Source organism: Mustelus asterias, unplaced genomic scaffold (genome assembly GCF_964213995.1).
Source record: "Mustelus asterias unplaced genomic scaffold, sMusAst1.hap1.1 HAP1_SCAFFOLD_250, whole genome shotgun sequence".
In the NCBI taxonomy this organism is placed as follows: domain Eukaryota; kingdom Metazoa; phylum Chordata; class Chondrichthyes; order Carcharhiniformes; family Triakidae; genus Mustelus; species Mustelus asterias.
Genome location: NW_027590219.1, coordinates 498,135 through 520,413, shown reverse-complemented (window position 1 = coordinate 520,413; position 22,279 = coordinate 498,135). Strand labels below are relative to the sequence as shown.

Genomic DNA, 22,279 nt, shown 5'->3' with positions numbered 1-22,279 from the left:
CCCCAGTGTGAAGTCGTTCGTGTATTTGCAGATACCTTTTGCTCTTAAAGCTCTTATCGCAGTCAGAACATTAAAAAAGTCTCTGATCACTGTGTACATGTTGATGTTCAGTGAGCTGGCATGACTGAGTGAATTCGTTGCCACACACAGGCCTGATGAATGCGGTCTCCTCAGTGTGAACTTGCTCATGCGCCAGCAGGTCACGAGTCAGCAAATTCCTTCCCACACATGGAGCATCTGAACGGCCTCTCCCCAGAATGAACTGGCTGGTGTGTCGACAGACTGGATAACTGAGTAAATCCATCTCCACACATGGAGAAGGTGAACGGTCCCTCCGCAGTGTGACTGTATTGATCATTTCCCAGTTCAAATGGGAACATTAATCCCATCCCACAATCACCATATGTCCATGCTTTCTCCATAATTCAGTTATTCATTTGTCTCTCCAGGTTGGATGTTCAGTTGGAGCCTCACACAGAATACCTGTACATTTCTCCGCATTGTGAAAGGTATGATGTTTTTTCAGGCTGTGTAACTGGTCTTTCCACAGTCAGGTCACTGGAACACTCACTCAGGTGAGTGTGTGTGTCTTGATGCTTTTCCAGTCACACTGATGTTTGAAATCTTTTCCCGCAGACAGAACTAACATTTCTCCTTCCACATTCAGAGGTCGATGATATTCAGTCCCTGATGAATCGAGTGATTCTGTCAGATTTTGACATGACGTTTGTTCTGACTTTCCCATCTGGAACTCCTCTCCCTCTAACGACACAGTAGCACAGTGGTTAGCACTGCTGCTTCACAGCTCCAGGGACCTGGGTTCGATTCCCGGCTCGGGTCACTATCTGTGTGGAGTTTGCACATTTTCCTCATGTCTGCATGGGTTTCCTCCGGGTGCTCCAGTTTTCTCCCACAGTCCAAAGATGTGCGGGTTAGGTTGATTGGCCATGCTAAAATTGCCCCTTAGTGTCCTGGGATGCGTGGATTAGATACCTCTGAACAAAAAAACTGAATTTGAAAATCTGGCCACTGCCTGAAGTATTGGAACCACGCAGGGATGATAAGATCTTCAGACAGAGACACCACCCCCCCACCCCCAAACACACACATGCACCCGCACACACACGCACTTCATGATCTGTTGGTAAGATTTCCTGAAACCCCAGAAGCTGGCTTTTATCAGGTGGCACATGGGACATTATACTGGGATAGCAGTGTTAGTGTGTAGATGTGATATGTTATATGTGGTTTAATTAACCTGTGGAAATGCCTGGTGAAGCTGCATTGAAGAACGGGTCCCTGATATGCTCAGCTCATCTAACAGAACAACATTGACTGATTAATGTGGTCAGTAGAATGGGACAACATTTTAAATCATCAAGGTATTGACACAGACTCCACAGACAAACTGACGTTAAAATAAACAGGACAGAATTAAAGACACTGAAATCGATCAGAAGAGTAAAATTAAACTGAAGAGGCATATAGAAAATATCCACAAGATGGATTTGGGTGAAAAGGGAGTTGAGAATCTTTAAAGTTGAACTTTTGTTTCAACCAGAGGTACTTACCACAAATCAGTAATATAGATTTGCAAGTGATGATCTACAGTTCCGGATAAATCAACGTCAACCGGTATCACATTTTAGTGAAAATGTGTTTATGTTGCTGATTCTGATCATTCTCGTTGCTTTAATATGTCATCAATATTAAGTAATCAAGAAATTAGGGAAAAACAATTGTAGCTTCGGAATAGCTGCATTAATCAGAAATCAGTTTGTGAGAATCAATAAGAATTTTCCCTTCTCAAGGTGGGAGATTGACAACTGATAAAATATGAAGGCATTTCTTAAATATTACCGGAATGGTTCATTCCCCCTCTCACTTCCATAGCAGTTGCTGGGTGACAAACACAGGACAGGCCTGTTATCACTGTCCACGATATGTCTCCCTCACAGACAATGAAACAAGATATTTCTAACTCTGATACGATTTGATCTCATGACTTGGATGGCCAGGCATGATCCTAATGAATGGTGGAGCAGGCTTGTAGGGCCAAATAGCCTCCTCCTGCTCCTATTTTCTCTGTTTCTACAAGTAAAGAGAGTGCAGAGGAGGTTTACCAGGATGTTGCCTGGTATGGAAGGGCTTAGTTATGAGGAGAGATTGGGTAAACTGGGGTTGTTCTCACCGGAAAGATGGAGGATGAGGGGTGACCTAATAGAGGTGTATAAAATTATGAAAGGCATAGATAGGGTGAACGGTGGGAAGCTTTTTCCCAGGTCCATGGTGACATTCACGAGGGGTCATAGGTTCAAGTTGAGGGGGGGGAAGTTTAACACGGATATCAGAAGGACGTATTTTACACAGAGGGTGGTGGGGGCCTGGAATGCGCTGCCAGGCAAGGTGGTGGAGCGGACACACTGGGAACATTTAAGACTGATCTAGATAGCCACATGAACGGAGTGGGAATGGAGGGATACAAAAGAATGGTCTAGTTTGGACCAGGGAGCAGCACGGGCTTGGAGGGCCGAAGGGCCTGTTCCTGTGCTGTATTGTTCTTTGTTAACCGATTTGTGTTAAGGTTAAAACAGGCTCTCAAGGAAAATAACCATCACTTTGGACAAGGAACAGATTTCAAAGTGATCCACACTGGCTTCAGCCCAACATCCATTCTCTGGTTCACACCAGTGAACAGTTCAGAGGAGACTGAAGCTATTAGCAATGGAGACCAACATTTAATCTGTGTCATTGGTTTGTCCTCGGGAACTGGGAAACCGCTCTCACTGTCATAGATCAATTTTGTTTTCGTTCCATTATGCATTATTATTAACTGTTGTTTCATAATAAACCAATCTAAAACTCACACATGAGCTCAAGTCCCTCTTTTGGGTAATCAGATTCCCCTGGATCACGTCTTACCAAACACTGTGTGCACTTCTAGTTGCCATATTAAAAAAAAGTTGAGGCATTAGAAAGGGAAGAGAAAATTTACAATAATTATATCAGAAATGTGTAGGTACTAGATACTAGGAAAGGATTGACAAGCTGGGTCTCTTTTTTTTCAGACTGCAAAAGCTTCAATCCACCAAGCAACCTACTAGGATATACCCGCTCCCTCCTTTTACTGTGGATAATGGGCCTGTATAATCAACCTGCAAAGTTTCCCAGGGAATATCATTCAGATGGGATGTGTCCATTTGGACATTTTATTTCACAGAGCCAGATTAATTTGGACACAGATTCAAGTGGTAAGGAACATCCTCCTGTTTCCTCAGCCACCGGTAGTAATTATGAACATAAGGATGAATCAAAAGAGAAACACTTCCTAATTTAATCCCTAAACTAGTTGTTTTGTAAGACATCACAATGCAGCAAGTTAAATTCAATCCACCTTGTTGGATTGTCCAGTCCTTACTCGCTGTGAGCCATAAGAGAAAGTTGTTCCTATGGTGTACGGCCTATCTGACCACAGTCATGTCAGAGTCAGGATCGTGACGAGTTTTAAAATCAGGTTTAACTGGAGTCTGTCATACCAGTGCCAATGATTATGTTTTGGGTGAAGCCCATGGAATCTCCTCTAAAGCAGCTTTCTTGGTGAGTCAGTCTGCCTGGTTCTTACCATCACCCTCTTCACTAACTCCTGCTGCTGATCTACCTTCACCTTACAAATAGCAATTTGTCCCGGACACTTACCAGCAACATCCCCAATCATTCAGAGTTTGAAATGGTGGGCGATTTTTTTTTTGCCAGAGAAGCTGTTTCCAGTGAAGGAGGTACAACTAATGAAACTTTCAGAATAGTTGGTGATTCTATCAGTAATGGGCTGTATTGATGATGTCCTCAGATTTCTGGGCTAAATATTGTGGTGCCAATTTAATAAGGATGCCACATACTGTCACTGGAAATCAAAGACACAGCGCCAGACTGATATGGACCTGATTCATAAAACCCAGATCAATCTACGAACTCTAATACAGTCAAACAAGGATATGGCTTTAACAGGATTGGACTTTGTCTCTTTCTTCTGTTAGGTATGTGGAATTCTTTCATGCTACAATATCCCAGCCTTGTGATAATTGTGAAGTTTCAGGATATTAATGTCTTTACTTTGTAATCTCACAATTCGTCTACTCTTTAACACCAGGAGCACTCCCTTTATTCACAATGTTACCAGGGCTTATCCAATCTGTAGAATCATCCAATTAAAGTCTAACAGGTACTCTGTGCGTTTCACTCAAGTGAGCATTTAATATATGCTTAATAAACGGGACAATCAATCTTTGCACACAGGTGAATGTGTCTGAGATGCATCAACCTGGAATACCTTGTCCATTAAGCTCTCAGTTCACGAGAGCATATATATATTAGTCATAGAGGTTTACAGCAGGTTCGGCCCAACTTGCCCTTTTTTTAAAAACCCCTAAGCTAATCCCAATTGCCCGCATTTGGCCCATATCCCTCTACACCCATCGTACCCATGTAACTTCTCTAAGCTTTTTAAAGACAAAATTGTACCCGCCTCTATGACTACCTCTGGCAGATTGTTCCAGACACTCACCACCCTCTGTGTGAAAAGATTGCCCCTCTGGACACTTTTGTATCTCTCCCCTCTCACCTTAAACCTATGCCCTCTAGTTTTAGACTCCCCTACTTTTGGGAAAAGATATTGACTATCTAGCTGATCTGTGTCCCTCATTATTTTATAGACCTCGATAAGATCACCCCTCGGCCTCCTATGCTCCAGAGAAAAAAGTCCCATCTATCCAGCCTCTCCTTATAACTCAATCCATCAAGTCCCGGTAGCATCCGAGTAAATCTTTTCTGCAATCTTTCTAGTTTAATCATATCCTTTCTATAATAGGGTGACCAGAATTGCACACAGTATTCCAAACGGGGTCTTATTGTTCTGACTTTGCCAACAGGGCTGTGGAATTTATTGGATAGATCTTCCAAAGGCCAGCACAGGCATACTGAGCTGAATGGTTTCCATCCATCTGTATCATTCTGTAAAACAATGAATATTCAGAATCAGGATGAGACAGAACGAGAGGAACCAGTGACTGTGCGACTGAATCCATGATGTGGCGATGCCGGCGTTGGACTGGGGTAAGCACAGTAAGAAGTCTCACAACACCAGGTTAAAGTCCAACAGGTTTATTTGGTAGCAATTTGCTACCAAATAAACCTGTTGGACTTTAACCTGGTGTTGTGAGACTTCTTACTGCGATTGAATCCAGACAGAGTCAGCACCATCAGGGAAAGGGAAAGAGACAGTGTAAAAGCTTCCCACAGGAGAATTTGAGTAATTTAACATAGCAGATCATCAATTCGCAATAATTTGCGTTTTTTTAAAATTAATTTATCTCAATACCTAACAATGTTATTTTATATTCACTGTTTGAGGTTACAATGGCGCTGCTGTTAACCACCATTCCTTGCGGATGTGAAAGTACCCTATTCACTCCACAGGAGCCCACAGCGCATGCGCGGTGTTGTATGTGGAGCATGCGCAATGTCACTTTGCTCGGAGCCCTGCGAGTGCGGGGGTTGCTTTTTTCAACGGGTGAGTGTGTGGAGCGGAGGGAGGAATGGAGCTGGGAGTCAGGGTGGGGAGGGAGGAATGGAGCCAGGAGTCAGGGTGGGGAGGGAGCGGAGGCTTCACAAACACCCGCTGTAGGCCGCAAGGCCCGAATCAGAGCCTGCGGGTCCCGGGTTTGCAGCTGCGGGGATTTTATCCGGCATCAGGCCCAGGGCAGCGGCCGCCATCTTTGTTCAGCGGGGAGCAGAGCGCATGCGCGGCCAGTCGGCGGTGCTGCAGGGTCCCGGTGACCAGGAGAGGAAAGGTTTGATTCATTGACTGACAGGGCGGGTTAATTGGCGCTCTCTTTAGAGAGGGAAGGTGCTGCAGGGCGAATGTGCGGCCATCCGAATAACAGAAGAAAATATAATCAGAATTAGGAGCATGAGGAGGCCATTCGACCCATCAAGGTTGCTCTGCGATTCAATAAACTCATGGCTCATCTGATCAAGAAAATGCTGGAAAATCTCAGGTGTGACAGCATCTGTGGAGAGAGAATAGAGCTGAAGTTTCAAATCTGGATGACCCTTCGTCAGAGCCCATCTGTTCATTGTCATAACTCAGTTTTCCTCCAGCCTCTCTCACCCTTAACTCCCTTGGAGGTGAAACTCCCGGTGCGAACACAGCCTTGAATATACCCAATGACCAATCTCCACTGCCCACTGGGGGAGAGAACTCCACGGGCTACTGGCCCTCTGAGAGATGCAATTGCTCCTCATCTCTGTCCCTTTTTTTAAACTGTCCCTGCAATTTTTGATTCCCTGATATGGGGAAACAGCACTTACCCTGTCAAGTACCCTCAGAATCATATGTGCTTCAGTTAGATCTCCTCTCATTTATCTAAAATCCAATGAGTATCGACGCACCCTGTTAACCTTTCCTTAATAAACAAACTTCTTTATGCCAGGAATTATCGTAGTGGACCTTGTCTGAACTGCAACCTATGTCACCATTTCAATCTTAAATAATCCTATGCTAGGAAACAGAAGGAGAGGTGTTATGAATTTATATTCTGGACTAACTAATGGATTTTGGAAACTCCTTTTACAGTTAGAAGGGGAGGATTTATACACAGCAATCTCAAACCAAGAAAAATGTTTATCTCTTAATCTCTAACCACTGTTGACACATGACTCTTGTAATCTCCTTTCACAGGGAATTAGAAGATTTGAAGACTGCAATTGTTGTCCGACTCCAGTGCTTCTGGCATCTTTCCAGCTGCAGGCTCCAGCAGGAGGTTTTAAATTTGAAAACAGTGAAATTGTTCCGGAGGTGAGTATTATTGCGCATTCATCTACAGTTTAGAGTTTTTAGTGCTTTGCTCTGTTGTCTGTGAGAGGTTTCATGGCTCTGGGGCTGGTGTGATTCACCAGCGAGTTCACACTGGGGAGAGGCTGTTCACCTGCATTGTGTGTGGGAAGGGATTCAGTCAGTCATCCACCTGCTGAGACACCAGCGAGTTCACAAGTGATTGCAGGGGTTGGATTTTGCTGTTTTGCTGCTGTTAAATCACATTCAGGACTGAACCATGTTCATTAATCTGAATCATCGATGCAGATTTGATGGGCTGAATAGTCTCTTTCTGCACTGTAGGGGTTCCACGGATTCTTAAAATTCTGTCCGAATTGAAGATAATTTCACTATTTCTGATTTCCGCACATCTGGAGATAAATTCCACTCCTTTGTGAGCATTTTGATTGATTTGATGGCTCGCAATGATGTTTTAAATTCATTATTCACTCTAAGCCAGTGAGGAAAGAGTGTTCCACAGCAACTAGAATTGTCTGTTCTCAGTTTCTGAGCTGTACTGACTGTGATGACATTTGTAAACTCCTTTTACAGGATATTAAAAGGGGAGGATTTGCCAGAAGAAATCTCAAACGAAACTTCACGTCAAGCTCTAATGGAATCACTCGTTAGGACGGGGAAAATCATCGCCCATTTTACCATCAGAGTGACAGGAAAAGCACCAAGACGCAGTCACCCACACCATGGGAAAACCATGGAAATGTGGGGATTGTGGAAAGGGATTCAGATCCCCATCTGAGCTGGAAACACATCGACGCAGTCACACTGGGGAGAGGCCATTCACCTGCTATCAGTGTGGAAAGAGATTTACTAATTCATCCGACCTGCTCACACACCAGCGAGTTCACACTGGGGAGAGGCCATTCACCTGCTCTGATTGTGGGAAGAAATTTAGTATTTCATCCAATCTAGTGAGACACCGTCGAGTTCACTCTGGGGAGAGACCATTCACCTGCTCAGTGTGTGGAAAAAGATGCAGAGATTCATCCACCCTGCTGGTACACCAGCAAGTTCACACCAAGGAGAGGCTGTTCACTTGTTCTGAGTGTGGGAAGGGATTCACTCGGTTATCCAGTCTGCAGAGACACCATCGCGTTCACACTGGGGAGAGACCATTCACCTGCTCAGAGTGTGGGAAAGGATTCAGAGATTCATCTGACCTGCTGGCACATCAGCGAGTTCACACTGGGGAGAGGCCGTTCATCTGCTCCGTGTGTGGGAAAGGATTTGGAGATTCCTCCACCCTGCTGACACACCAACGAGTTCACACTGGGGAGAGGCCGTTCACCTGCTCCAATTGTGGGAGAGAATTCAGTCAGTTAGCCAATCTGCTAAGACACCAGCAAATTCACAGCGGGGACAGGGAGAGGCCTTTCACCTGCTCAGAGTGTGAGAAGCGATTCAGTGATTTACTTACCCTGCTGACACACCAGCGGGTTCACACCGGGGAGAAGCCATTTACCTGCTCCGTGTGTGGGAAGAGATTCAATCGGTCATCCAACCTGCTGACACACCAGAGAGTTCACACTGGGGAGAGACCATTTACCTGCTCTGACTGTGGGAAGGGATTCACTCAGTCATCCCACCTGCTGAGACACCAGCGAGTTCACAAGTGATTACAGTGGTTGTATTCTGCTGTTATTGCTGCTGTTAATCACATCCGGGACTGAACCATGTTCATTCTGACAGTTGGTGAAGTGGGAGGGTCGGAGGGTTTCTTGCTGCTGGACTGGCCGGTCTCAGTTTTCATTCCAGTGGCTGATTCTCTTTGAGCGAGGGCACATTTCCACTGAAATGATCCACAAAAGCAGATGTCAGATGAGACTGAGATGAGGAAAAAAATCTGAACTCAAAGGGTAGTGAACTTGTGGAATTCTCCACCACAGAAGGCTGTGGAATCCAAGTCATTGAATATGTTCAAGGAAGAGATAGATTTTTTAAAAGATTTTAATGGCTTCAGGTGGTATGGGGAGAATATGGCATTGAGATTGAGGATCAGCCATGATCATATTGAATGGTGGAGCAGACTCGAATGGCCTGCTCCTAGTTTCTATCGAGTACATTAACTTTATCCTGGAAATAAATAGTCTTTTTCCTACCACTACAGGTGTCTTGTCTTTTATCCGTCCTTGTTCTGAGGTTAGCTGTACTCTGAACAATCTTTCTCCACTGATTTCTCAGCTGCTCTCACTGCCTGTCCCATCGAGAGGCCGGTCCACATTCTGATACTATCTCGGGCCTTCCTTGTACACATTTTCCAGGTGTTTTATCTCACATTGGTCAATAAAAATGCCTTTCACTGGGATGCTGTGTCACAAGTCTTTGTATTAGCTAAAGATTTGGCAATACTTTGTCTCTGAAAGAAACCCCGTAACAGCCCTGAACATCACTGGCCTTTGAATGTGGAAGGAGCAATGTTACGTCTATTCTGTCCATGGGGAAAGATTTCAGATATAATTGTGACTGGAAAAGCACCAAGATACACACACACCCGAGTGAGAGTGTTCCAGTGAACTGAGTGTGGAAAGCGCTTTAACCAGTTACACAGCCTGAAAATACATCACACTATAGGGTAAGTAAATGGGAACGTGGGAATGATAAAGTATAATTTGTGGAAAAAGGTTATCCGCATTGTTGGGAAGAATAGAAAATCAGCATTTTATTTAAATAGGCTGCAGAATTCCATAGTGGTCTCCTTGATGAGGGATATACTCAGCATGACCACTGTGACTGTGTCCTGTCAATGTACAGCTGCATTGCAGGGTCAGGATCATCTCTGAAGGAGCTGCCGGTTAGTCCCTTTTCCTCAGAGCCTTCACTACAATTAGAGAACGATGACAGCAAATAAAGAGGTCATTCAGCCCATCGTGTTCACACCCACACCAGCTTTCTGAGAGAGTGACACAGCCAGTCCCACTCCCCAACCTCTCCCTCGTTACTCCCCGGCCTCTCCCTCGTTACTCCCCGGCCTCTCCCTCGGTCACTCCCCGGCCTCTCCCTCGGTCACTTCCCGGCCTCTCCCTCGGTCACTGCCCGGCCTCTCCCTCGGTCACTGCCCGGCCTCTCCCTCGGTCACTCCCGGCCTCACCCTCGGTCACTCCCGTCCTTTCCCTCGCTCCCTCCCTGGCCTCTCCCTCCATCCCTCCCTGGCCTCTCCCTCCATCCCTCCCTGGCCTCTCCCTCGGTCACTCCCCGGCCTCTCCTTCGGTCACTCCCCGGCCTCTCCCTCGGTCACTCCCCGGCCTCACCCTCGGTCACTCCCATCCTTTCCCTCGCTCCCTCCCCGGCCTCTCCCTCGATCCCTCCCTGGCCTCTCCCTCGATCCCTCCCTGGCCTCTCCCTCCATCCCTCCCTGGCCTCTCCCTCCATCCCTCCCTGGCCTCTCCCTCGGTCCCTCCCTGGCCTCTCCCTCGGTCACTCCCCGGCCTCTCCCTCGGTCCCTCCCTGGCCTCTCCCTCGGCCAGTGCACAGTCTTTCTCTCGTAATCCTGAACATTTTTTTTCTCTTCAGATAGTTATCGAGTTGTGTTTTGAAATCTTGTTTGAACCTTCCTCCTCCCCACACTGGGTCAGTGCACGCCAGGTTCTAACCACTCACTCTGGAAACGGGATTTCCTCAAATCACCATTGCTTATTTCACAGATCACCTTTAATCTGTGTCCTCTGCTTCTTGACCTTTTTGCCAATCAGAATAGTTTCTTCCGATCTTCTCTGTCCAAATCCCTCTTGATTTTGAATATTTCTATCGAATCGCCTCTTCTCTATAGAGATCAGCTCCAGCTTTGCCGATCTACCCTCATAACTGAAGTTTCTCATCCCTGGAATCAGTCTCATGAATTTTTTCTGCATCCTCTACAATGTCTTCACCTCCTTCCTATAGCGATCTATCCGGAGTTGGCCACAATGCTCCAGTTGAGGCTGAACCAATGCTTTATTTTGGTTCATCACAACTTCCTTATTATTCTCGGGTATTTGGACATCAGCCTTTCTCCTGTCAATATACAGCTGCCTTATGGGGTTGTGGTCACATTTGAAAGAGCTGCCCATCCGCCCCACTCCCCTCCCCTTTCCCCAGAGCCCTGCTAACTTTACCTTCAACTGGAGATCCAATTCACTTCGGAAAGATGTATCTGAATCTGCTTCCATCCCCTTTCAGGCAGAACGTTCCAGAACAGAATTAATTGAGAAATGAATGCCCCCAGTGGATTTTTCCCAATTATTTGATGCAACGTATTTAATTGTTGATCTTCTGTTAAATACATTTCCAGAGCAGATTTAAGGGAAAATGTTCATGACATCTCAGAGATGAACCACACAAAACGCTGTCTGTTTGAAACAAAGCTGATTTATTTGATGTATTAAAATATTAAACTCCAGCCACATTACAGGAATTAACATCAGCAAAATAAAAGCCAGAATTAATGTGATTCAATCCTAAATATGATCAACAGCAGCAACAAAAGCAGAATCCAACTCCTCTCGAGACACTGTCTGAGAGTCAGTGCAGACTCGATGGGCTGAATGGCCTCCTTCTGCACTGTAGGGATTCTATGAAAAGTAAAGTCAAGATTAAAATAAATAAAGATTCTCCAGCTAGTCACTAATCAGCCTTTTCCATTTTCCTGAAGTCACCTTATAATTATTTATCTCCTAAATTTGATGAATTAAACATGATCTGCAATTATATGATAAATGATCAGTTTTATACAAATTAATGAATCATGTCTTACTTTATAGTTGGATGATGCAGTGACCAGAACTGTGCTCAGTATTCTAGCTGTGTTCTAACTCGTCTTTTATCAGTTCTAACGTAATCTCCCTGCTCTTATATTCCAGGCCTCAGACAGGAAAGTGTCCCAAATGCCTTCTTGACTATCTGATCTTCATGTGCAGCCATCTTCAGGGATCAGTGGATATGCACTCCAAAGTCCCTCTGTTCCTCTATAATTCTCAACATCATCCCATGTATTGTTCATTCCCTTGTCTTGTTTACTCTCCCAAATTCAATCTCTCATTCATCCAGATTGAATTCTATTTGCTATTTTTGTGTTGACTCACCCCCCAGTCCATTAATATCTTCCTGCCGTCCACAGCTTTATTCCTCATTGTCAACCATGGGAGCTACTTTTGTATCAGATGCAAACTTAGCAATCATTTTCCACACAGTTGAGCCAAAATTATTGACACATACCAGAAAACTGTGGACCACCACTGGAAACAGGCATCTTGGCATCATTCAGTCCTGGATGTGATTAACAGCAGCAATAACAGCAGAATCCAACCCCTGCTGTTGCCTGTGAACTTGCTGGTGTTTCAGCAGGTTGTTTGACTGAGCGAATCCCTTCCCACACATGGAGCAGTTGAACGGCCTTTCCCCAGTGTGAACTCGCTGGTGTTTCAGCAGATTCTGTTTACTTTTAAATCTCTTCTCACAATCAGAACATTCAAAAGGTCTCTGATCAGTGTGAACAAGTTGGTGTGTAGTCAGGTGGGATGACTGAGTGAATCTCTTGCCGCACAGGGGGCAAGTGTAAGGTCTCTCTCCAGTGTGAACTCGCCGGTGTATCAGAAGGTCAGATGCATCAATGAATTCCTGACAACACACAGGGCAGGTGAACGGCCTCTCCCCAGTGTGAACTCGATGGTGTCTCAGAAGGTGAGCTAATCGAGTGAATCCCTTCCCACAGAGAGAGCAGATGAATGGTCTCTCCCCAGTGTGAGTGTGCTGGTGTTTCAGAAGATCCTTTTTGCTTTTAAATGTTTTATCACATTCAGAACAATTGAAAGGTCTCTGATCAGTGTGAACAAATCGATGTTTCAGGAGCTGGGATGAACAAGTGAATCCCTTCCCACACACGGAGCAGATGAACGGCCTCTCCCCAGTGTGAGTGCGCTGATGAATCAATAAATCCTTTTTACTTTTAAAGTTCTTCTCACAGTCAGAACATTGAAATGGTCTCTGATCAGTGTGAACACTTTGGTGTGTCAGGAGGTGGGATGACTGAGTGAATCCATTCCCACACACGGAGCAGATGAAAGGCCTCTCCCCAGTGTGAGTGCGTTGGTGAATCAACAAATCCTTTCCGCTTTTAAAGCTCTTCCCACACTCACAACATTTAAACGGTCTCTGATCAGAGTGAACCTGGTGGTGAGTCCGGAGGTTTGATAAAGCATTAAATCCCTTTCCACATTGAAGACAGGTGAATGGCCTCTCACCAGTATGGACATGCTGGTGTGTGTACAGGCTGGATGACTGAGTGAATCCCTTCCCACACACAGAGCAGGTGAATGGTCTCTCCCCAGTGTGAATACGTCGATGGGTTTCCAATTCAGATGGGTAATTGAATCCCGTCCCACAGTCCGCACATTTCCACGGTTTCTCCATGATTATTGACAGGCTATCGGGTGTAGGCGGGATGCAGATTTGAGCTCACTATCAGATCAGCCATGATGTTATTAAATGGCGGAACTGGCCCGTGGGGCCGAATGGCGTATTGCTGCTCCTTGTTCACATGGTGCAGGTGTCCTCCTGTCTCTCCAGGTTATATAATCAGTTGAAATCAGGTCCACACAAAGAACACGAGTACGGTGTCTACCTGATGTAAATGTGCTATTTCTTTTCACGCTGTGTGACTGGTTAAAGCTCTGTTCCAGCTGACTGTGGAAAAATAACTGAGATGTCTGTGTCTCGGGGCTTTTCCAGTCACACTGATGTTGAATAATTCCACATTCATAGGCCTTTGATATTCAGATCCTGAAGAATCATGTGACACTGTCAGATCCCGAGACCTTTGGTTTGAATCGCCCATCTGCAGATATTCTGGAAAAGGAGTTTACATTGAATTACTTTGAATACACAAGACACAAACAAGCCATTCAGTTTAATTCTTTATACTTGACACATCTTCTCCTGTCCCACAGACCTCATCTCAGCCTTTCAGTTGATTTTTCCATTTCTTTTTCTCTTGTGTGTTTCTCCCATTTCCTTTTGAAACAATCTCAGCACTTTCCTCAACTCATTTCTATGGTCATTCTAAACCTGTGAGTGAAGAAATTTGTCCTTATTGCTTCTTGGATTTATTGGTAACTATCTTGTATTTATGACTCTTCGTTTATTGATCATTCCTTCTTTTAGACTCTGTCACAAGTGGAACATTCTCTCCACATTTCCCCTGTCCAAGCCACTAATAATTTGAAAGACTTTTATCAGGTCACTGCTCGATAGGAAAAAACTTCAGTCCATTTAACCTTTCCTGAAAGTTGTAATCTCTGTTTACAAAAATCATCACAGTCAATGCAGAATAGAAATCACAGAGAGACAAACATTTCTCTTGGGGTTGAGTTTTCTGTGTGTAAATCGTCAACATGTAACCGTGTGTAAAAGCAGTTTTCAAACATCCATCATAGAATCGGAGAATCCTCAAAGTACAGGAGGAGGCCATTCAACCCATCGAGTCTGCACCGACAACTATCCCACCCATTCCCGTAATATTTACCTTGTTAATCTCTCTGACACGAAGGGGCAATTGAGCATGGCCAATCCACCTAACCTGCACATCTTTGGACTGTGGGAGGAAACCGGAGCACCCAGAGGAAACCCACGCAGGCACGGGGAGAATGTGCAAACTCCACACAGGCAGTCACCCAAGGGCAGAATTGAACCCAGGTCCCTGGCGCTGTAAGGCAGCAGTGTTAATCACTGTGCCACCGTGCTGCCCCATCTTGCATCTATAAAGCAGCTGTCAATCCACAATAGAAACGCTGAACAGACAATTTTCTTTCCTCCACTCCCAGTTTTCTCCCTCCCTCTCCTCTGTCTGGGTTCAGTTCTCCAGCTCCTGTCTGCAGACTGACAATAAAACCAATGGGTCTTATTGGGGGTGTTGGGGCCTCCAGCGGGTGTTTGTGAATCCTCCCCGCCCACCTCCCAGGGTTTCCTTCCTTCCCAGAGATCAGAGTCCTCATTGATTTGAGGCCAAAGTGTAACCTCTTATTTATTGTCCCCCTCCCCCATCCTCTGATGTGAACCATCCTCCAGTGGCTGAGCCAGGATGGGGCCGTTAACCTGGGCCTGTTCCCGGGAGGGAGGGAGGGAGAAGCCCCGCAGCTGCAAACCAGGGAGCTGACAATGATTCTGAAGGGTTTGCGGATCCACAAAGTGTTTCCAAATCCTCCTCAATGTCCAGCCACCGGTTTCAGCGCTGTCCCTGTGGTAAAGCCGGGGCCTGCGGCCTAGGCCAGAAGTTGGTGCTGTTTCCAGTGCAGCCGTGGTTTCCATTCCCACCCTGTGCTCACAATCTCCTCCCCAACACCATGACTGACACTGAGCATGCTCAGAGCGCACACCCACACCACCTGATGTGGAGATGCCGGTGTTGGACTGGGTGACTCACCTGATGAAGGGGCGGCGCTCCGAAAGCTCCTGATTCCAAATAAACATGTTGGACTTTCACCTGGTGTTGTGACTTCTTCCTGTGCACACCACACCTGCGCAGTCCGTTCCCAGGCTCCCCAACGCCTGATCATCTTTGCGCATGCTCCACTCCCAGCCTGGACCCGCCTCTCATTCACTCCGATTGGTTGGAGGATCAGCCGCTCCGGCTCAGTCCTCCAGCTCCGCCCCTCATTTATTCTGATTGGTTGGAGGACGAGCCGCTCACGCTCGGTCCTCCAATCCCGCCCCTCATTCACTCCAATTGGTTGGAGGACCAGCCGCTCGGCTCGGTCCTCCAGCGCCGCCCCCTCTTCCTATTGGTCCGGAGCTGCCGTCATTGTGATGTGGAGCATGCGCAGTGTCATTGCTGTCCTTGGCGCTTGTTTGTCCCGGAGAAGCGGAGTCAGCGTTAGGCGGTGGCTGGGAGGATTTGGAAACACTTTGTGGATCCGCAGGCGGGAAGGAGCTCGAGCCGGCGGGTTTTCAATGGGAATTTTAAATGGCGCGGATCCAGAGCCCGATAGAAAACCGGAAACATAAATGGATCCGGGCGGTGAGGCTTCATAAACACCCGGTGTCGGCCAGATGCCGGATCTCGGGCATGGGTGACACAGTGGTTAACACTGCTGCCTCACAGCGCCAGGGACCCGGGTTCAATTCCCAGCCTGGGTCCCTGTGTGGAGTCTGCACATTTTCCCCGTGTCTGCGCGGGTTTCCTCCGGGTGGTCCGGTTTCCTCCCACAGTCTGAAAGACGTGCTGGTTAGGGTGCATTGGGCCATGCTAAATTCTCCCTCAGTGTAACCCGAACAGGTGCCGGAGTGTGGTGACTGGGGGAATTTCACAGTAACTTCATTGCAGTGTTAATGTAAACCTACTTGTGACACTAATAATTAAATTTTAATTCCTCAATTTGTGAGGCAAAATCCTCAGATGTTAACATCGGCCATCTTTATTAAGGGCAAAACCAAATGGATAATCCTCAGCAAACAAAACATCAGAGATAGAGTTTGTTGTAAAATCAGTGGGTTGTTGTAAAACAGGAGGTCAGAATTATAGCCAACAACAACTTCTATTTATAACGTCATAAATCATTCCAGTGCACTTCACACAGGCGGCACAGTGGTTAGCACTGCTGCCTCACAGCGCCAGGATTCGATTCCCGGCTTGGGTCACTGTGTGGAGTTTGTACATTCTGCCCCGTGTGTGCGTGGGTTTCCTTCGGGTACTATGGTTTCCTCCCACAGTTGGAAAGATGTGCTGGTTAGGTGCATTGACCCAAACAGGTGCTGGAGTGTGACGACTAGGGGAATTTCACAGTAACTTCATTGCAGTGTTAATGTAAGTCTTGTGACTGATAAATAAACTTTGAGGAACATTATAAAACAAAGTGAGATTCCCAGATACATCAGGAGATATTAGGACAAATGACCAAAAACTTGACAAAGAAGTGAGTTTTAAAGAGAGGCTTAAAGGAGGAAAGTGAGGGAGAGACAGAGAGGTGTCGGGAGGGAATTCAGATCCTGGGGCTGAAGAACTGAAACACAACCACCAGTGGTGGAGCAATTATGGTAGGGAATGTACAAGAGCAGCACTGATATCTCGGATGTTTGTGGGAAGATTACAGAGATTGGGAGGGCTGAAGCCATGGAAGGATTTGAAAACAAGGATGCGAATTTTACAATCAAGGTGTTGCATGACTGGGAGTCAAGGCAAGTCAGGGAGGACAGGGGTGATCAGGGAACAGGACTTGCTGTTAATTAGGAAACGGGTAGCGGACTTTTGGATGACTTCACGTTCCCATGGGTAAAATGTGCGAGACCTGCAAGAGTGCAATGGAACAGTTGAGTTTGGAGGTAACAATGGCCTGAATGAGGGTTTTGAGCACCAGATGCACTGAGGTAGCGTTGATGTCATGTGATGTTCCCGAGGTGGAAATAGGCAGTCCCAGAAACTTGGGATCAAATGGGACACCGAGGTTATGAACAAACTGGCTTAATTTCAGACATTTGCCAGGAAGAGGGATTGAGTGGATTGCAAAGGAACAAGACTTGGAAGGGGGACCAAAAACAGTGGCTTCAGTATTCTTGATATTTTATTGAGGTTAATAGTCAGCAGGAAGAGAACCAGAAAACAGAATGGGCCCTGACACTGAAACCAGGTTTAACTTAGTTAGAGAGGGAGGTTTAGAGAAACCCCCTTCACAATTTCTCATCAAATCTCGAAACAGTCAGTTCTGGACACAAAGTTAACATCTGCTATTCTGACTGATCGGGTCAGGGTGATTCAGATTAATGTTTTCTCATGTGTTATGAATGAAGTGAATCATCAAAAATACTATCTCTAGTTGTACACATTTTTTAAGGGGATACTGAAATGATTATCTGTTAATTTATTTGGATTTCAGTTCAGGGAGGAGGGAGAGTGTGTGGGATGGGGATCTGCAACTTTGGGGGTTCGAGAGGAAAAAATTCCAGAGAAACTAGAATTGTCTGTTGAGAATTTCTATCCTGGACTGTTAGTGATGACTTTTATTGACGGTTTTTACAGCTGTTAGAAGTTGAGGATTGCAGTCGGGAATCTCAAACCAGACATCACATCAAGATCTGACAGAATCACTTGATTCATTAGGACCTGGATATCATCGTACTTGGAAAGTGGAAGGAGAAATGTGTGTTTGTTTTGTCTACGGGAAAAGATTTCAAACATCAGTGTGACTGGAAAAGCACCGAGACACACGCACACCCGAGTGAGAGTGTTCCAGTGAACTGACTGTGAAAAGAGCTTTAACCAGTTACACAGCCTGAAAAAACATCACCATTCAGTGAGGAGAAACTGTACACGTGTTGTGTGTGTGGACGAGGCTTCAACTGATCATCAACATGGAGAGACATGATGACACTGACACTACAGAGAAACCGTGGATATGTGGGGACTGTGGGAAAGCATTCACTTGCCCATCCAAACTGGAAACACATCGACGCACCCACACTGGGGAGAGACCCTTCACCTGCTCCACATGTGGGAAGGATTTCACTCAGTCATCCAACCTAGCATTACATCAGCGTGTTCACACTGGAGGGGCCGTTCAGCTGCTCTGTGTGTGGTAAAAGGTTCATTCAGTCATACAATCTAGCGTTACACCGGCGGGTTCACACTGGGGAGAGGCCGTTCACCTGCTCCGTGTGTGGGAAGGGATTCATTAATTCCTCTAACCTAGTGGCACACCAGCGAGTTCACTCCGGGGAGAAACCATTCAGCTGCACTGACTGTGGAATGAGCTTTAGGCTTTCATCCACCTGCTGAAACACCAGCGAGTTCACACTGGGGAGAGGCCATTCAGCTGCACTGACTGTGGAAAGAGCTTCAGACACTCAGGCAGTCTCACTGTACACCAGCGAGCTCACACTGGGGAGAGGCCATTCACCTGCTCCATGTGTGGGAAGGGATTCACTGATTCAGGCCAACTGCTGAGACATGAACGAGTTCACACTGGGGAGAGGCCATTCACCTGCTCCGAGTGTGGGAAGGGATTCATTGATTCATCTCAGCTGCTGAAACACCAGCGAGTTCACAAGTGAGGGCAGGGATTGGATTCTGCTGTTATTGCTGCTGTTAATGACAACCAGGCCCTTTCATTCTGACAGCTGGAGTTTGTTTCTGCTGATGTTAATACAGCCGGTAACTGGGCTGGAATTTAATATTCTGGATCAAGAGGTGATTGTGCTCCTGGGGCTGCAGTTACCGCTGTCCATCTGAAATTAGTTTACAACAAGATTCAGAACTTTTACTTCAATCTTAAATTGTTTAAGTTAAGTTTATTTATTAGTGTCACAAGTAGGCTTACATTAACACTGCAATGAAGTTACTGTGAAAATTCCCTAGTCGCCTGTTTGGGTACACTGAGGGAGAATTCAGCATGGCCAATGCACCTAACCAGCACATCTTTCGGACTTGTGAGGAAACCAGAGCATCTGGAGGAAACCCACACGGACATGGGGAGAACGTGCAGAGTCCGCACAGATAGTGACCTAAATCAGGAATCGAACCCGGGTCCTGGCGCTGTGAGGCAGCAGTGCGAACCACTCTGCCGTCCTATTGATCTTTGGCCCGAATTCTACAATTCAGTGTCTGAGAGGTTCCACTGATGAACATCTCCAATTAGAAAGTGCTGATTAATCCTTGCTGAGAATTCTTACTGACCTACACACAGTGACACCTCCAGTATCCCCCAGAAAGAAGGGGTTTGGGAATTGGTGGAGAATCGAGAGTTCCCAAATGTCACCCATCCCGTCTGGAACAGAAATCCCCTCAGCACAGGAATGGAGAAAAGTCAAATCCAAGTAACAGATTGTGAGAAATCACCATCTAATAGCCTTATAAAATCTTTGGATACTGATGGAATATTATAGAAAGAGCTTTACCTCTGTCTTCGGAAGAAAGCTTGCTGGCTGACAAACACAGGACAAGCCTTTCTCCCTGCCAAGGACCTGTCTCTCGCACAGGCCTTGAGGCAAGACATTTTTAACCTTCATACCATTGGCTCTTATAGTAACTAACTCCATGTAAAGGTTAAAACAGGCCCTCAAGAGCAAGGAGATTTCAAATTGACTGGCTTCTCCCCAACACCCACAATCAGGCTCATTGAAGTGAACCTTCCATAGGCACCAGTTATGGACATCAGCATTCACTTGGCTTCATCCGTCTGCTTGTCCTCTGGGATCTGTAAATGTCTCTCACCTGTCACAGGTCAGGTGCTTTTCCTATCTATTTAACTCACACATCTTGTTTTAACTGTTGCTTCTCAATAAACTGTTTTAAAATCGCTTCTGAGCTCAATTCCCTTTTTGGGTGCAGACCAGTAAGAGTTTAGAAAGTATATTTTTAAATGTTTCTGTAGGTATGTGGATAGGAAGAAGCGAGTGAAAGTAAACATTCTCTATGAGAGGCAGATAAAAGGCAAAATATAATGGGGAACAAGGAAATGGCAGAGAAATGCAACAAATACTTTGTATCTATCTGTCTTCATGGTAGAAGACAAAAGAAAAATTCTAATAATGGGGAACCATGGGGTTAGTGCAAGGGGGCGGGAACTTTAATACAAGGAAGAGCCATTTTTAAACATTAGTCTCCAATACAATATCGTTCGAGTTGTAATACTGTTCATCAAATGTCAATAATAATGAAAAACCAGACAGACATGTTCTGACATCATTTTATGGAACTTTACAGAAAAGTTAAGAACATAAGAAATAGGAGCAGGAGTAGGCCATCGAGTCCCTCGAGCCTGCCCCGCCATTCAATAAGATCATGGCTGATCTGAAGTGGATTAGTTCCACTTACCCGCCTGATCCCTATAACCCCTAATTCCCTTAGCGATCAGGAATCCATCTATCCGTGATTTAAACATATTCAACGAGGTAGCCTCCACCACTTCAGTGGGCAGAGAATTCCAGAGATTCACCACCCTCTGAGAGAAGAAGTTCCTCCTCAACTCTGTCCTAAACCGACCCCCCTTTATTTTGAGGCTGTGCCCTCTAGTTCTAGTTTCCTTTCTAAGTGGAAAGAATCTCTCCATCTCTACCCTATCAAGCCCCTTCATTATCTTATAGGTCTCTATAAGATCCCCCCTCAGCCTTCTAAATTCCAACGAATACAAACCCAATCTGCTCAGTCTCTCCTCATAATCAACACCCCTCATCTCTGGTATCAACCTAGTGAACCTTCTCTGCACTCCCTCCAAGGCCAATATATCCTTCCGCAAATAAGGGGACCAATACTGCACACAGTATTCCAGCTGCGGCCTCACCAATGCCCTATACAGATGCAGCAAGACATCTCTGCTTTTATATTCTATCCCCCTTGCGATATAGGCCAACATCCCATTTGCCTTCTTGATCACCTGTTGCACCTGCAGACTGGGTTTTTGCGTCTCATGCACAAGGACCCCCAGGTCCCTCTGCACAGCAGCATGTTGTAATTCCTTTCCATTTAGATAATCCAATTTGCTATTATTTCTTCCAAAGTGAATAACCTCGCATTTGTTAACGTTATACTCCATCTGCCAGATCCTCGCCCACTCACTCAGCCTGTCCAAATCTCTCTGCAGACCTTCTACGCCCTCCACACAATTCACTTTTCCACTTATCATTGTGTCGTGTTGTTAATTAAATGATCCTTTCTGACAAGTGAAATGTGAATAAAAGTTTTTAAAAATGAAACTAGCCATTTAATTCCCATTAAAATGGGTTTGATTGATCAAGATTGGGAGGTGCCCAAGTCCAAAGCTGTGGTGGCTTTGGAGACACAGGTTACACAGTCCCTTGTCCAATAAGAATGAGGGTCTTATAGAGACTGGAGAAATTAATGGGACTAAATGGTGACAAATTCCTTGGACCAGACAACCTGCATCTTGGGGATTTAAAAGAGGGAGCTGCAGAAATACTGGATGCATTAGTTTGATCTTCCAGAATTCCTTAAACCCTCGAACAGGTTCCCAAGGATCGGAAGTCAGCAAACATTAACTAGTCCAGAAAGTAGGAGAGAAAATGGGGAATATAGACCAGTTAACATCGGTTGTAGGTGAAATATTAGAAATCTTATTGTTAGGGACTTGGTAACAGGGTACTTATAAAATCAAAAACAGAAAATGCTGGAAAATCTCAGCAGGTCTGATAGCATCTGTGGAGAGAGAATAGAGCCAATGTTTCAAGTCTGGATGACCCTTCGTCAGCTCTGACAGACAGTCATCCAGACTCGACATGTTGCTCTATTCTCTCCCCACAGACGCTGTCAGATCTGAGATTTTCCAGCATTTTCTATTTTTGTTTCAGATTCCAGCATCCACAGTATTTTGCTTTTACCGATAAAATCAGACTAGGATCAAATTAATGGTGGTGAGAAAAATGAGAGGTGATCTGATCAGAGTATATGATTCTTCATGGGCCTGAGAGGTTCGA

General features: G+C 45.6%; 2 protein-coding genes across 3 annotated transcripts in view; one reads left to right on the top strand and one right to left on the bottom strand.

The window, feature by feature from the left end:
* The window catches only part of LOC144485949 (uncharacterized), a 73,473-nt gene that overhangs the window by 5,803 nt on the left and 45,391 nt on the right, over nt 1-22,279 (top strand). The window contains exons 3-6 of the mRNA XM_078204022.1: nt 7,729-8,242; nt 9,071-9,150; nt 10,400-10,456; nt 18,608-18,897. Coding sequence (XP_078060148.1) covers nt 7,729-8,242; nt 9,071-9,150; nt 10,400-10,456; nt 18,608-18,897 — 941 coding nt within the window. The remainder of the gene's footprint in view (nt 1-7,728; nt 8,243-9,070; nt 9,151-10,399; nt 10,457-18,607; nt 18,898-22,279) is intronic.
* On the bottom strand, nt 11,221-15,379 carry LOC144485936 (uncharacterized). 2 transcript variants are annotated; one of them, XM_078204007.1, is made up of 3 exons: nt 15,282-15,379; nt 12,080-13,708; nt 11,221-11,436 (listed from the first exon to the last, which is right to left on the bottom strand). In XM_078204007.1, exon 2 carries the CDS (start codon nt 13,271-13,273, stop codon nt 12,125-12,127), a length of 1,149 nt encoding a protein of 382 aa, XP_078060133.1. In that variant the 5' UTR covers nt 13,274-13,708; nt 15,282-15,379; the 3' UTR covers nt 11,221-11,436; nt 12,080-12,124. The 2 variants fall into 2 exon arrangements, with proteins under 2 accessions (XP_078060133.1, XP_078060132.1); XM_078204006.1 differs by having other exon boundaries at nt 11,221-13,708; nt 15,282-15,377.